Genomic DNA, 14,841 nt, shown 5'->3' with positions numbered 1-14,841 from the left:
TGAAAGATATACATTAAAAAATCATCCACTTATGGCTACAATAGTCATTTACATTATCAGTCTGCACTAGATTTCTAATTCAATGACATTTTTAAGTGACCCCAGAATTGTGTGTGTGTGTGTGTGTGTGTGTGTGTGTGTGTGTGTACAGTTGCTGCACCCTTTGTAAAGAAGAAAGATAATTTCAGGGCAGAAAACTGATCAAGTAATGCTGGCCCTGACGCTCTCACACACAGCTGTTAACTATCATGAGATTTCTTGAAAATTATAAACACCAATTTAACTATGCATTATGCAGGGCCAGCTCAGCCATTTATGCAAGAGAAGCTCACTGGGATTGACCTTTTGTGATGAATAGTAAAGCCAGGGTTCTGGAAGGTTTAATGCCTACAGATTGTGGACTTAGTAAATACAACCCTGTATGTGAATACACCCCCGAATAACCAAAAAAAGGGTCTGCTACAACCTCTCTCGCCGCTACATTATGTCAAACTATGAGGTCTGGTTTCATATCCGATATCTGTGGTGCAGTCACTTTTTCAGTACTCAGCTAACATGGGTTAACCGCAGTACTACTCCCTCTTAACTCAGCAGAGGCAACTTGGCTAACTCACTATTCACCAATTAAGATAATGAACATGGCGAGTTCTACTGAGAGGGACCCCTGTTGACTTCTAGAATACTCACATCTTCAGGAGCATTCATTTTTAACACTGTCTCAGAATCAGCAGCATGAAGTTCACATTGAGTTTAGCAAAGTACTTCATCACTCCATAAATCTATTTATCTTAACATTAATTTGGCAAGGTCCAATTTGCTGAAGGTTCCAATGAGTTCAAGACAGTTGCTGCCGAGTTCACGTCAGTCAATAACCAAACTGACAACCATCTGACAACTTACCATGTAGAAAAAGGCTCGTACATGTTGTTTTCTGTGTCTATATCACTAAACTATACATAAACTGTAAAAAGGTGAAATAATTCTGTAAGCCTCATCACATCTGGCTGCTCATGTTTGAAAGGGCTGCCAAGGGCCACCCAACAACAGTATCAATGGCTACTAAGACGTGCTGCATAATCAGCAGCCAAGACTAAAGCCATGTCTGGGACGCTCAGTTTTACTTGGATACATGGACTGCGAAAAAGTTTAAAAAAATAAAAAAGAAAACATTTAGATATAAGTAGGAGAGATTAGAGAGTTCACGAGCGACCTAAAAGAGTACTTACAAGGGGTGTAATATTGCATTTTTAAAAATAGTTATTCTATTTTGCAGGACTTCTGGTCCAGGTTATACTATTAACTCCACATCACACCTGACAGCTAAACCTCTGGGAATACCATGTTAACTAGTAATATTACGTTAAGTACGTTTCAAACGCTAAACCCACAGATTGTGTCTGTAACTGTATCCAGAAGGGCTCGGCAGACATTGTGCACACTGTGAGAACTGACTCACAAACCAGCTGGCCGACGATTTGTTTTCAAAAGGGGGCCACCTTTTTAGCTTTGCCGTTTGCTGACATAAATGAGTTCGAGAACGGAAAGTAGCTGACATCACGAGGGCAGATTCTTATACTTCCCTCCCCATTTGTCAATGTCGTGGTCAGAAATTGCAGCTATTTCTAGCAAAGTCCAGTCTCTGTTAATAACGAACAGTACCCACAAATCACAAGTTAATCAGGAATACAAATCGAACTGAAGGAAAAGAATAAAACAGAGAAGAGTGAATCAATTCGTTAATACACAAAACTGAAAAGAAAAGCATGCCGTGAGGGAAATTATTTCAGAATTGAAAAGCTAACAGTATATACGGCTTTTAAAATCAACTTGGCCAACCAGTGTCTCAAACACACGACCTAAAGCTATGACCTTCTGCCGTGTTGGAGGAGAAGCCTCAAGCCTTCTAAAGAGAACTCTGAAAACTGGGTCATCACTAAAGCAAAAGTTGATATTACACATTAAGCAAACCTATGACTTGTTGTTAAAACCTCAAACCACATAAGATTTGCTTCTTTCATTTTTATAAGAGACCTCAGGCTTATCTGAAGTCAAACCAGATTTGCCTCAATCACCCCAATCACCGCTGTCTTCAGGTCTACTACATAAACACTGGCATTCAGTTCCACTGAGCCAAAGCAACCTCGAGTCTCCAAACACAACCACTTCCCTTTTTACGAGACAGGCCTTTTCCCTGTAAGTAATTTACCTATAAACACGGAAGTTAAGAGCACATCAACTCTAAAAAAAACAACACAAAAAACCTAAAACCAGTCTTTAGCTCTGTGCTGCATGATACGGAATGATTGCATTTTAAGTAGGAAACAAACAAATTGACAAACTTTCAGCCTGTGTGACTATGCTTGACACAAGTGTTCCCAGCTCTGGGCTAGCATGTGTCTCCGCGGCTGCTTTCTCCGTAAAAATACATATATATATTCATCATCACATATTTTTTCAACAGGGAAATACATATTTTAATACTGTTGTACGATAGCTACCCCATTAAGCGAGAATAATTTTGGCCCAATGCCCATGGCATGTTACGTTCTTTCACTGTGTACTGAGGCAATGCAGCCATATTTGAGCCAAAAGGCTGAGACAGTACGCCAACCCGGTAATCAAGGAGGACATATACCTCCCGTCTTCCGCAAAGTGGATCTTTACATGTCCGTCCCTATCTGACCTACAATCATAAGGACATACTAGGTAGATTCCAGCTGCGCTATGAAAGATTCTGTTATTATCAACAGATAAGCTTTACCCTGCTTATCGATCATCCCCCCATTATGATATAAAAGGGTATGCAGATGTATGGTAGAGTGATCCTCCTTCCCAGGTAACTGCTGTTTATTCCATGTAACTGGCAGATTCTTCGTTTGTCTCTTGTGTGGAAATGGCTAATAAGTGACCTAGCCCCAAAGAAACAGGGCATGTTCTGTGACAGCATTACGTACCCGCACAGTCCACAGCTGGATCAAAGAAAATGGGCTACCAACGTGCTTGGTCCCTTAAAGCCTATCGGTCATTGTTTTTTTTAACAATTCTGTACCGACTATACACTCTATAATGTTTCATATTAAAAATCATCTGTGTCTGTGGTCTGTGTCTGAGATAAAGAAGATGCAGAGCGTTTGTTTAAAGTATAGAGCTGGGTTAGCTCAGGACTTTAGATTCTCCAGAAGCCCTGGCCATTTAGAAGCAGGTCGCGTCACATTTGGCCATCTCTGTTAATGCTGAGAGCTGGATCAATAGGAACTCTCCAAGGATGCGGCAGGACGCTCCAATTAAGTGCATTTTCCAAACAAATTCGATACTCTCAGGTTCCCAGTCTTGAGACTATTAAGTGATTTTTGTATTATTAAAGATGAACTTCGATCTATAGAAGGCTAAATTAGGGGATCCCATGTGTGCGCCACGATGCTACTTCACGGAAACGGAAGTGCCAGTAAGTATCTTTTTCTTCTTTGTTTTAGTGCATGTAGTACTGCGGACGGCCATATTTATTTATACAAACAACACAAGCATTAATGTTTTTTCTCGTTTGTTCCTTCAAAAGGATGGGTGTGTGCAGTAGCGTACCTAGCGGGGGGCGGGGGGGCGGTCCGCACCGGGTGCCGCTCATCAGGGGGGTGCCAACTTGCCGGCACCCCTCCAGAGACGGACAGTAATGTCCGCCGCTGGAGGAGCAGGCTCGCCAGGGAGCGGTATCGGAGGTCTTTAACAGACCTCCGGCTCCCTTGAGTGATTTTAAGCCGGTTCAAGGATCTCCCTTGAACCCGGCTTAACATCACTCAAGGGAGCCGGAGGTCTGTTAAAGACCTCCGATACCGCTCCCTTGCAACCCGCGCAGCAACAGCTGCTGTGCGCTGGGGTTTGTTGTCAGATCCCGGCGTGCAACACTGAAGCCGCGCCCACCGCTGTGCCCTCTGACCCGGAAGAAGAACTGAAGAAGAGGAGCGAAGAGAAGGAAAATGAGCTGTAAGGAGAAAAGAGGAAAGGTAGGAAAGCATTCAGTGAGAGTGTGTGGATTGGTATATGTGTGGATTGGTATATGTGTGGATTGGTAAGTGTGTGAGAGTGATGGGTGTTATGCTGTACCATTTCCAATGTATTTTTCATTATATAATTATGCTCTAAAGTACATCATAACTCCCATCACTCTATACTGTTCCATACAGTGGCAGAGCTGGGAGACCCCCACCCCCACCGCAGAACTCCTGAAAGGTAAGTGAACTTCAAAGAGGGAGAGGGTAGATAGTTAGGAGGGGGTAGATAGGGAGAAGGGAGTGAGGGCAATCATACTCCTATCATGCCAAGTCTGCGAGTACATCCTGGAATCTGGGTATGCCTGGGCATGATAGGAATGTGATTGCTATTAACAATCATATATATATATATATATATATATATATTGTTATTTAATTGTTTTGTCCTATTTTGGTGTGTTACTTACTTTAAATAAAAGTGTTAGATTTTTTTTATGGTGTGGGGGGGTCATATTCGGTTTCGGCCAGGTAAATGCTGCATTTTTGGTTTCAGTCCAGAATTTGTTTCAGTGCATCCCTAAGCCAGACAATGAAGTGGTAGTCCTACACCACATCAATCTTTGGCTTAGTATATAGTGATAGGAGTTATGCTGCACTATTGTCAATGTCTGGCTCAATGTATAGTGATAGGGATTACGCTATACCACCATCAATGTGTGCCTCAGTATATAGTGATAGGTGTTATGCTATACCACCATCAATTTCTGCCTCAGTATATAGTGGTAGGTGTTATGCTGTACAACCGTCAATGTCTGCCTCAGTATATAGTGATAGGTGTTATGCTGTACCACCGTCAATTTCTGCCTCAGTATATAGTGATAAGTGTTATGCTGTACCACCTTCAGTATCTGCGCGGTATATAACAGTAGAAGCTATGCAGTTTTAAAGTGTGTGTGGGGGGGTGCCACATACATGATCCGCCCCAGGTGCCAAATACTCTAGGTACGCCCCTGGGTGTGTGGCTTAATGTATAACAAGCATGATGTTTCCGGGGGGGATCCCATATAACATCGTTCACGCCTGTGCAGCCATATGTTAATTAGATACAGATTTACCAACAATTTATGCTTAGACAGTTAGTTAAGATTTAATGGCTCTTCCTTAGTCTATCGTACCTTCCCTTTCTCAGCTATATCAAGTTAAATAAACTTCCTGCTCTTAGCTAAACAACAAAAAAAATACACCCCCCCCCCCCGTTCTAAAAAGAAAAACCTCAGCAGAATTACTGAAGAAATCCAATCTTTCTTTCATAAACAATTTCCTTCTACTGGTCCCACGTGCACATCTCCTGAGCTCCTGGACCTGTTGACATGCCTTCTCCGTAATACGATCGCACGCCTCAATAAGCAGATATTTATTTCAAACTAAAATTGCAGTATTTAACATTAGGAGGAATAGCGGTTCTTGTCACACCTTTGCACATGCACTTCGTTTTGGAGCATTAAATTACCCTAGAGATGAAGCAGAAAGTGATTTGGTTATCTAAAACAATTCAGCACACACGAAACAGAGTTGTGTTGTAGCCACCAGACTGCAAAAGCAGCGGGTACGGGAGCATAACCCGTGGGGAGGAAAATTACTTTTGCCGACACATTCTAGAGCTGCGCAATGTTCAACCCACCAAGTAACGAATATCCAAGGTTTGTAGAGGCTTTAAAATGTGGGGATTGGAAAGAATTCAAAGTGGTTTTCAGATGAAATAATTAATTTACGTCCAGCTGATGCCTCTGATCTCTGCCTTTGTCCATCAGCTGTTGGTAGTAGTCTCAAAACCCTTGTTTCTACCCCTCTAAAAAACTAAAATATCTTCTCAAAATAGTGAACAGATTTGCGATATATGTATTGTATCCATCAATATTATTCAAGCTGACCCTCTGGTGCATTGGTTGCATCAGAACTGGAGCCTTCAGCAGTAAATCTCAATATATCCTCTTACTATGCAAATGGATTTGGGAACAAATTGTAGAATGGTTATTTAAGTCACTTATGTAGATCCCCAAGGACCCCCGGGTCAGCAGGAAAAAAACCCCAAAGACTAGACAGCAAAAAAGCAAAACACACCTTTCATCAGCATTATTACACTATTCTATAGCACACAGGATAAAATGCTGAAATAAAATCACTGGTATCTAATGGAAACGTGCGTGTGAGCAATGTAGATTCCCAGACCTGGAGGTCAGGTGCTGAACCATACATACGTGTTTGCATGTCAAAGTAATAAAGCTTGGCCCTAAGGGTGTTGCAAAGCTGGAGCTTGGCTCCCATGTGTTACCCGATTTGGACTCGGCTACTCTTTAGTTACAGGATGAAGGACAAACAATTACAGAAACGGGACACCAGACATAAAATGATAAAGAAATAAGGTCCTTCGTGTGGTTTGTAGTAAATGACTCGGTGAATTGCGAAAAAAAACCTGTTGTTGTTCTACGCTGGTGCCAGATGACCCGGGGATATCCCTTATGCTCGTGTGTCACAATAAATGCCCACAGATCGAAGCATCCAATGTTTTAGCTTGTTGTATTATACCGACCATGAGATGAGAGGAGGAAAAAAGGAGGTAAAATAGAAAGATTAATGCTGAGCTATTTAAAGGAATCTGCAGGTTGGGGTGCTTGAAAAATTTGCAGCCCCCCCTACTTTATCTTTAAGGGTGACCCTCCGGTCCTCCACTCCCTTCCCTCCAGCCTCCCAGAGATGGTGACATTTTAGCTCCATATACACATATGGGAGTCTACGACGAGCCACCTAGTTTTCCGGAGCATTCTGAAGACTGAAAGGGTTAATCAGCGTCACACGCTAGTGCCGCAGTAGTGCGGAGATATTTACAACGCAGTCCAGAGTGTTTAATGCAACTCCGTGTTACGGAATAAGCAGGGGAATACAATCTGATTTCAATTTAATTCAAGCTCTCCATGATGCTGGGGTGGTTTTTTTTTCGCGAGAGCAGTTCAAGCAGAATAATAACATTCCACTCCCGTTACATACAAATAACTGCTGCTAATAAATTAATAAATTAAAATTAATGGTCGCTCAGTCCATTAAATCTTGTTAATTTTGTTTCTCCTATAACCCACAAGTTTACATTATAAAAACAATATATTTTTTTTAAATGATAATTTTAATTGGATCCCTGATGTGACGATCCCGCGTGTTATGGATTTCTTAATTTCTTTTCTCAATTTTTTTTTTACACAAACATTAGTCATTGCTGTTATTAAGTATAATGGCCCGGGTTTAAATTACTACCAATCCAAAGTATCGCATTTAATGCTAACGTAAGAAGATTCTCTGCCTTCAAGTAGCTTGGATGATAGTTTACAACCGTATCCTGTACCCCATATTCAATGTTTGGAGTATGGTAGGTCTGTCTTCATTTTGGATGTTACTTTTTGACAGCTTTGTGTCTTAAGTTTTTGTCTATGGGGTGGAACTAATTCACATTATATCTTTAACAAACATGTTGTGTACATTTGTCTTGTTTTGTGCTGCTGTGATGCCCAATCCCGATCGATATCACTGTGTGTATATATATACACCTGTGGTTAACGTGAAATAAGATCCATAGGCCAAAAACCATTATTTGGTTTTGTTGGCAAATCTGATATTTTCATAAGAATCATTTGTGGTTGGTGAGTACCAGATGTATATTCTTACGTATAGTGTACCAGAAGGAGAAACACATGAGGTTATTAGAAAAACCCAAAAAGAAACTAAATCCCTAATTCTAAAGTGTGCCTTGACTATTTGGAGGAAGCGCATGGCAATGTTGATTTAGGTGCGCAATCTAATCTCTTCTCACTATCCTCAACACACTCCATCTTCTTGACCCGTTATATCCAACCATACCCAGTTCCGTCTCCATACATACACCAGCTTCCACTTGCCTATATATTATACTGAAAACCTTACTTCATACGTGTTACTACTTAGGAGTGAAGCGCCTGCACACGGAGTAATGTACACAATAGCCTGTTCACATGCCATTCACAATCCATGCAACACTCACCAACTAACCATTTAGTAACATGGCTCATGGGACTTTGCATAGGTATCACTTGCCCAAAGGTAATCAATTCCAGTCACCAGCATGGACAGTAAGCAGAGTCTGTACCTTCTTTGACACAGGTGTGTCAATTCTTACTTTTTTTAATTTTTCATTAAAATGTCATTCAGATCTATCCAGCTACTGGACCACCGGATATACTTGATTCATAGAGGCGCAAACAAAACAACAGACTGGATCAATCATGTTTGGTTCTCAACTCCTCATACTCGACGCCACAGGAACACATCATATATTAGTCACCGTTCCAGAGCGTGCGTCTCTTCCTCAATACAAAATAAACAATGCCACAACAATGTATTTTCACTTCCATAAGATGTACAATTCAAGCTTTCAAACTGTTTTCTACTGAGTAATGATACGCCTGTAAGAAAGGGGAAAACCCCACACATTTCCACTAGTAAGGGGTTTGCTCACCCTGCTCACAGGCTACACTTGGCTTGCAAAACTGTCAGACTACATGAAAACCATGCGGGGTCTGCAAAGCGACCTCTTCTACGCAAGTATAGTGTGACAGGCTCTTCCCAGCAAAGGGTTAATACTGTCCCGTGAACGTGGAGGGAATAAACTCTCTGTAGCAATGTGATACGCGTCTCCTAACTTTTACTGTAAAGCAGCAGCTCTATTTTCAGACTAATTGCATGAATGCCTGGAGCTCTGACCCCTGCGCTGTCTGCACTGAAACTGCCCCACATCCAACAAGCAGAAATTATTATCCACCGTAAAATTAAAAAAATTACAAAAGGTCTCTGTCCTAAAGATTGGGGGCAAATCGGCCTAAATGTAGTTTACAGTTTGCAAAATCCCCCATCATTTGCATCGTGAGTCAAGTAAGTCTGGCTACTCCGCAGTGCTGCAGAATACACTTAATAATAAGGATAGTAATAATAATAATAAAAAATAACAAAAATACTATGAAGAAGCACTTCCAAACCGCAAATGCAACAAACCTCCTACTCCTACGATAAAGCAGAAATTAAACCTTGACTCGCAATAAGCAAACATTAATAGACTCTCTCATATCGCGGCCACTCGGATCTCTTGGACCTGGGTGGCAATAACTGTATGTTCTCTTCTTCAGACAGTCTAGCGTGAGTTTTCAGATGTGAGACAAACAGGTTGGGTATACACAGAAGTGGCTGTGTGTGCACCACTCCCAGAGAACAGATTCCAAAGTCACGTGGTTTGTGGTTATAGAGGAAAACTATTTATTGCCTCAGCAATAGAACCGACCTTCTGCTGGGGAAAACCAAACCCACCACAAACCTGCTCATCAGGGACTGCTGGGGTGCAGTAGAGGACATCTGGGGTGCGCCGGGGCAGACACAGTGTTACACAGGACTATCATGGCACAGCTCTCCAAAACAACACAAGGTACTCTGTTCCTACAATTTAGAAACAACACCATTTTGGACTATGCCTTTCCTTAAAAAGAGCATTTAACTGGGCTGTACCTTCAAAGGAGATGCCTCAGGCGCCCAAAGGTGAGAGGTGTGCTGGAGCCACCCCTCACCTAGCTCTGCGCCCCCTTCTGAGCAGGACCCCCGGGCAGGACCTCCGACCGAGCCCTAGTTGTGTCTCCTGCATTTAACCTATAATGCAGATTATAGACATGTTTCATGGCAGGGCCATCGTCTTCTATAAGTCCAACTTGTTATGTGGCGTATTACTTATGTTTGCCCACAGTACTGGGATGCTATATAAATTAATAATAATAATAATATTAAAATGTAGTATAAGCCTCAAATAGTGATTTAGTTACTGTTGCCTTTTTTTGTTTATCGTACCCCAAACTGCTGTGCACCTGGTAAATAAAAAGGAGCATGTATACACCACGGCTGCACGTCCCCTCGGCACAGCGAGAATAGCATCTGCATTTACAGGAATCCACATGTACAGATGGTTATCATTAATTGAAATGCGACACTTACTTTGCAACGTAATACTAAAGTACAGGGAGGGGGATTTAACAAGGATGCAATTATAACAAATTTAAACATACGAAGGTACAAGCCTTATATTACTTGCTACGCTAAACCCCCGGGAGACACAATATTCATTCTGCTGGGCTGCACTTGCTGATGATTAGGTGAAATTGGCACAGTTTATTGTGCTCAGCAATATTTTTGACGAAAGAAGCATTAGCTCGCATAGATCGTAGAAAAATGAATAACCTGGGATTCAAAATGCAGGGGTATTGAGAATGTGAATGTAGAAAAACATAAAAGCAGATGAATGAAAGTGAACACACATTATTTATATATATATATATATATATATATATATATATATATATATATATATATTTGCAATAAAAATATACACTCATTTTGTCATTTTGTGTACACTTCCTGACTGCATCTGTATAAGTACGTCATTATGTAACTTACATTTTTTAACACACCATATGGTTTAAAGATAGCTGGGACTTTAATAGAATAAAAGCCGTTTCATGGGTCAGTATATCCAAAAAGACGTGGTTTGTTAAATTATCTATAGAGTGTTGCTACACTAAGGATGAATGAAAATGAACAATAACAATACGCAAGTTTACCCCATGTGAAAGCACGCTGGTACAGAGGGAGATGAGGGTCCTGCTCTTGAGAGCACTATTAGGTGGTTGAGTGGGGATGAGACAGAATCAGCTTTTTTCTGATTAAAGCATTTCTTCTCATCAAGTTACCTACCATGGGGCCAAGTTTACCGATGCATAATCCACACTTAAATCAGTGAGATGACATTCAATACGTCTCAAAGATGTAACTGTGCATTATTGCATGGTCAACATTAACACTGAAACTTCAAAATGCCTAACAACTGGCGAGATAAAAGCTGCAGCTCACCTTAAATCACCTCCCAGTTTAAAGGATAAAAAAACATAATGCTGATTTATATTAAAACATGGTTTCCCAAAGCTTTAACAACCAAGTACTGTTAACATTTGGAATTAAGCAGTTTATTAAATATCTCCAGGATTTGTCTGAAATTATTAGAAATAATTATAACAGAAAACACTGCAGGACATAATAGCTCCAAAACACTGCATAAACAATCTCAGAACTAGTATAATAAAGAGCTGTAATGAAACTGTCCTGAAGCCTTTTGATTGGTTTCAGCTATTTCTTTGGCTTTTTCTCCATGCTATTGGTATGCAGGTTGCCCGCCAGGTTCCAGGCATCAAGAAAAACACTTTGGATGCTCACGGTTCTTACATATAAACGCAAGCGCATACACAATGACTTCTGTACCCATATCACAAGGCGTGTGGCGGTTACGCACCGCTGCGCGTGAAAAATTCCGCACGCAAATTAAAAGGAACACAAATTCACTTACTGTTGAAAACAAAAATGTGGTTTATACACCTTGCAGCATATTTCCCAACCAGTCATTTTTAATAAATTAAACCAAATTGGACTAATCCTTTAATACCTAGTACATGGTGTGCCACTCCAGAGGTTAAAAAATTAGGGTCTAAAAAAAAGCTGGTATTGTAGAAATGCCGGCGCAGGAAATTCTGGGACAAGCAGCCAAAAGTATTAACTGCCTCTGGAAATCCGGCACAGCTGGCAGGTATGCGAAAAGTGTTACTTATACACAATTCTATTTCTGTCCGTCTCACACCTGTGCCAGGAACCTGAATACATACTGGCTTTAATCTGGTCGCAAACAAACAGCATTCTGGATACGTAAGTGGTAGGACTCCATACAATAATAATTGATTTTACTTTTGTGTGTAATATGGATACACAACAACCTTACTAGCATGAAATGCTGCAACAGCTTTCCCAACCATAACTATTTAACATGCTTATATAAAGGCCAGGAAAGGCCATTGGTGACCCTAACCATAAGGATGACTGGACTGGAGCAGCAACCGCTAAGGCTTGCACTCTATGCAGAAGAAAAATCCTATCCATTATGCTAAGTTAGTAACCAAAGTTGCCAAAAAAACTAATGAAGCCTCCAAAGCACTACAAAAACATTAGCTCAGCTTTATGTGTTATTATGTGTGTATATATATATATATATATATATATAAACAGGGCTCTCTCCACCTAATGTATCGGTTTGTCTTAGTCTGTCAAATCTCGTCTTGTCATACCCCTTGAAAATATGTATTGTATTAAGCACTGCGTAGACTGTTGGCGCTATATAAATAAAAGATAATAATAATAATAATATATATATACATATGCTATATTTGCAATGTACAAAACAAATGCATAAGTGCAGGGGGAAAAAAACATTTTTCTCAACTAGGAGATATGGTCTTGAATGATGACCCTTAAGAGCAGGGGGTTTAACAATTATAAAGGAAATTATAGATTTTAGCTCATAACCTTTCCTATGCGGCTCCAAAGTAGACCTTCTTCCAGGAACTCACCTGGGTTGGCCTTCACATGGATCACTCCCTTTGATGTTTTGGCTGCACTCATTTAAGTTATGTTTGATTATTCATCTGAAGAGACCCGCATACTACATTATTTTGCCGCACCAGAGGTTTTTTTTTCTTCTGCATTTACAGTGTTATGATTTTTTTTTTTCACCACTAACTTAACTAGAATGCGGTTAAAATGTATTAAATTAAATAAAGCCTAGTAAACTCTCTAATGCTCACATTATCCAATGAAAGAGAGGTGTCTCCAGGACCCTACTTATAAGGGGAGCTGTTTAAATAATATGTATTATTTATATAATAATATTTTATATCGTATACCCTTCAGGCTGTTGGAAGTTGGTGCTACGGGAGCAGTTTTGTCTTGTGTGATGACTGAAATTCCTGCAAGCATTATATTCTTATGTTACAGAATCATTAAACTCCAGCTTTACGACTGAGAAAAATACTCTTCTATTTTCAGCTCGGCATCTTAAATCCTGGTCACCCCCCCTCCCTCCGGCCTCCCCATCCCCGCTGCATGTACTCGCATGTCCTTGCTGGGCAGGCGTGTTTTCTAACAGGCTGATTGTTTGGAGGAATATCTCCCCGCAGAAAGAGACTTCAATGCTGTGTAATTCTGTATGTTTTGGGACCGCACTACAACATGTTATACTTTGAATGAATAATATTTACAGCGTGACAACAGAAACAATGTGGCGATGTAGGGAATTGGAGGGCGCAGAATAAACACGGCTTAACGTTCAGCAACAGGAGGAATTATAGGGAAAAATGACATGGACACATCGAGATGAGTCGTATATAAGGGGATGCTTATGAAAGACACAAGGCAGTGAGGATTTTAGTGAAGCCCTGCAGAATGCATTTTCCATAATTCTTGCTTTTAAAATTAAGATCTCTAGATTAATTCCAGTATTGAATGAATTGTAAGAAGTGCTGCGTACATTGTTGCCACTATATAAATTAAAGTTAACTATAATAATAATCTGGTGACTCCTATTACACAGGACAATAGACGTTCTCTGAACATATATATTTGGAGCAATAGTATGAGCCATACATAGGGGTTATTAGGAAACATAACGTAGAAGAAGAATATATATACCGTATATAGGAGCATCGCTGCCACTTTTTGGTGGATGCTATGAGACAGGCCCCTTCCGCTATAGTTAGTGTGTATTTGTGAAGGTTTATGTGAATAATTTGCACACAGGCCTATCAATTGCTAGCGTTACCTCCATAGGAGGGGCTACGAGGAAATGCAACGAGCTGCTGTAGGATAAAGCCAGGAGTTTCAATGAGAAGTCATATTTGTAGTTAGAGTTAAAGGGAAATATGATTATATCCAATAGAAACAAGTATTCACTATAGCTGCATCCTGAGCCTGCGCGTATCAGTAACTATGGAACGGGTAAAACATTCAGGTGTCAACAGGTTTCATATTAAGTGGCGAAAGGCATCTAAAAGTTTGATGACAGGCATTTTTAAACTCGCCAGCTTTTTTGACAGGCATGCACATATATATATATAATACATATGCTAAAGGACAAAGGACAATAAACCAAAGGCTGCATGACCGCTTTAAAGTTTCATTTTGCTCTGCTCAGTAGGTCTTTCATCATCTCCTTCTAAGTGATCTGGTCCTGAGGGAGGACATGTTTACATCTGACACTTATAAGGACTGAGAGGGAAGATCCCCCGGAACAGTAACTTTTGGGTTGGAACACTTCATCTCATTGCTTTGACTATGCATTAAAGAGAGCAAGCCCGGGTGGGTTTCTTAGTGAATAACCCCCCTTGCCATTCAATACACTAACAATGAATGGGAAGATGCTGGGGGTGGCTCTGCCGGCGCTGCCATGAGCCCCTGTGCCAGGCTGTGCCCACATCTCACCTGGGGATGGTGATACACTTGGTGCTGATGCTCTGGGTGGTCAGGGCTTTCTCCAGCTCGTCCAGCTGTCCGGTCTTCTTAAGCTTTTTCACCAGGCTTTTCACTGCTTTCTCACACCATTTCTCCTCTTGGCCATTCTGCTCTCCCTTCTTCCAGCCCAATAGCCTCTTAACGATTGGGGGGGTAAAAGGCAAGATAGAGGACATGGCAGCCCCCACAAGGAAGAGACGGAAGCGTGTCAAGACAGAGGAGAGGGTGAAATGGGGATAAGGAGGAGAGAGGGTGCCCTAAAAGTGACCCGAACACACTCTTTGTCACACTTCTTGTCACCTTTGCTCACGCTCGCACTCTACTCTGCTGTCACTGTGCCCTGTGGCCCTATTTCCTCTGTCACGTTTCCTCAGTGTGCAGTCTCTAAGGACCCCCGCTCTCTCACAGCACT

General features: G+C 41.0%; 1 protein-coding gene across 4 annotated transcripts in view; it reads right to left on the bottom strand.

Moving 5' to 3' along the window:
• Window positions 1–14,605, bottom strand: part of LOC149300090 (SMAD family member 3-like) — a 43,284-nt gene extending 28,679 nt beyond the window's left edge. For all 4 annotated transcript variants that reach the window (XM_089485462.1, XM_089485465.1, XM_089485464.1 and 1 more), the window contains exon 1: window positions 14,400–14,605. In XM_089485462.1, the coding sequence (XP_089341588.1) occupies window positions 14,400–14,605 (206 nt within the window). The remainder of the gene's footprint in view (window positions 1–14,399) is intronic.
• Between the last annotated feature and the right edge of the window lie 236 nt (window positions 14,606–14,841).

The sequence above is a fragment of the Sceloporus occidentalis genome, unplaced genomic scaffold (genome assembly GCF_023333645.1).
Source record: "Sceloporus occidentalis isolate IW3139 unplaced genomic scaffold, rSceOcc1.0.p SCAF_26, whole genome shotgun sequence".
NCBI classification, from domain to species: domain Eukaryota; kingdom Metazoa; phylum Chordata; class Lepidosauria; order Squamata; family Phrynosomatidae; genus Sceloporus; species Sceloporus occidentalis.
This window is presented reverse-complemented; position numbering and strand designations above follow the sequence as displayed.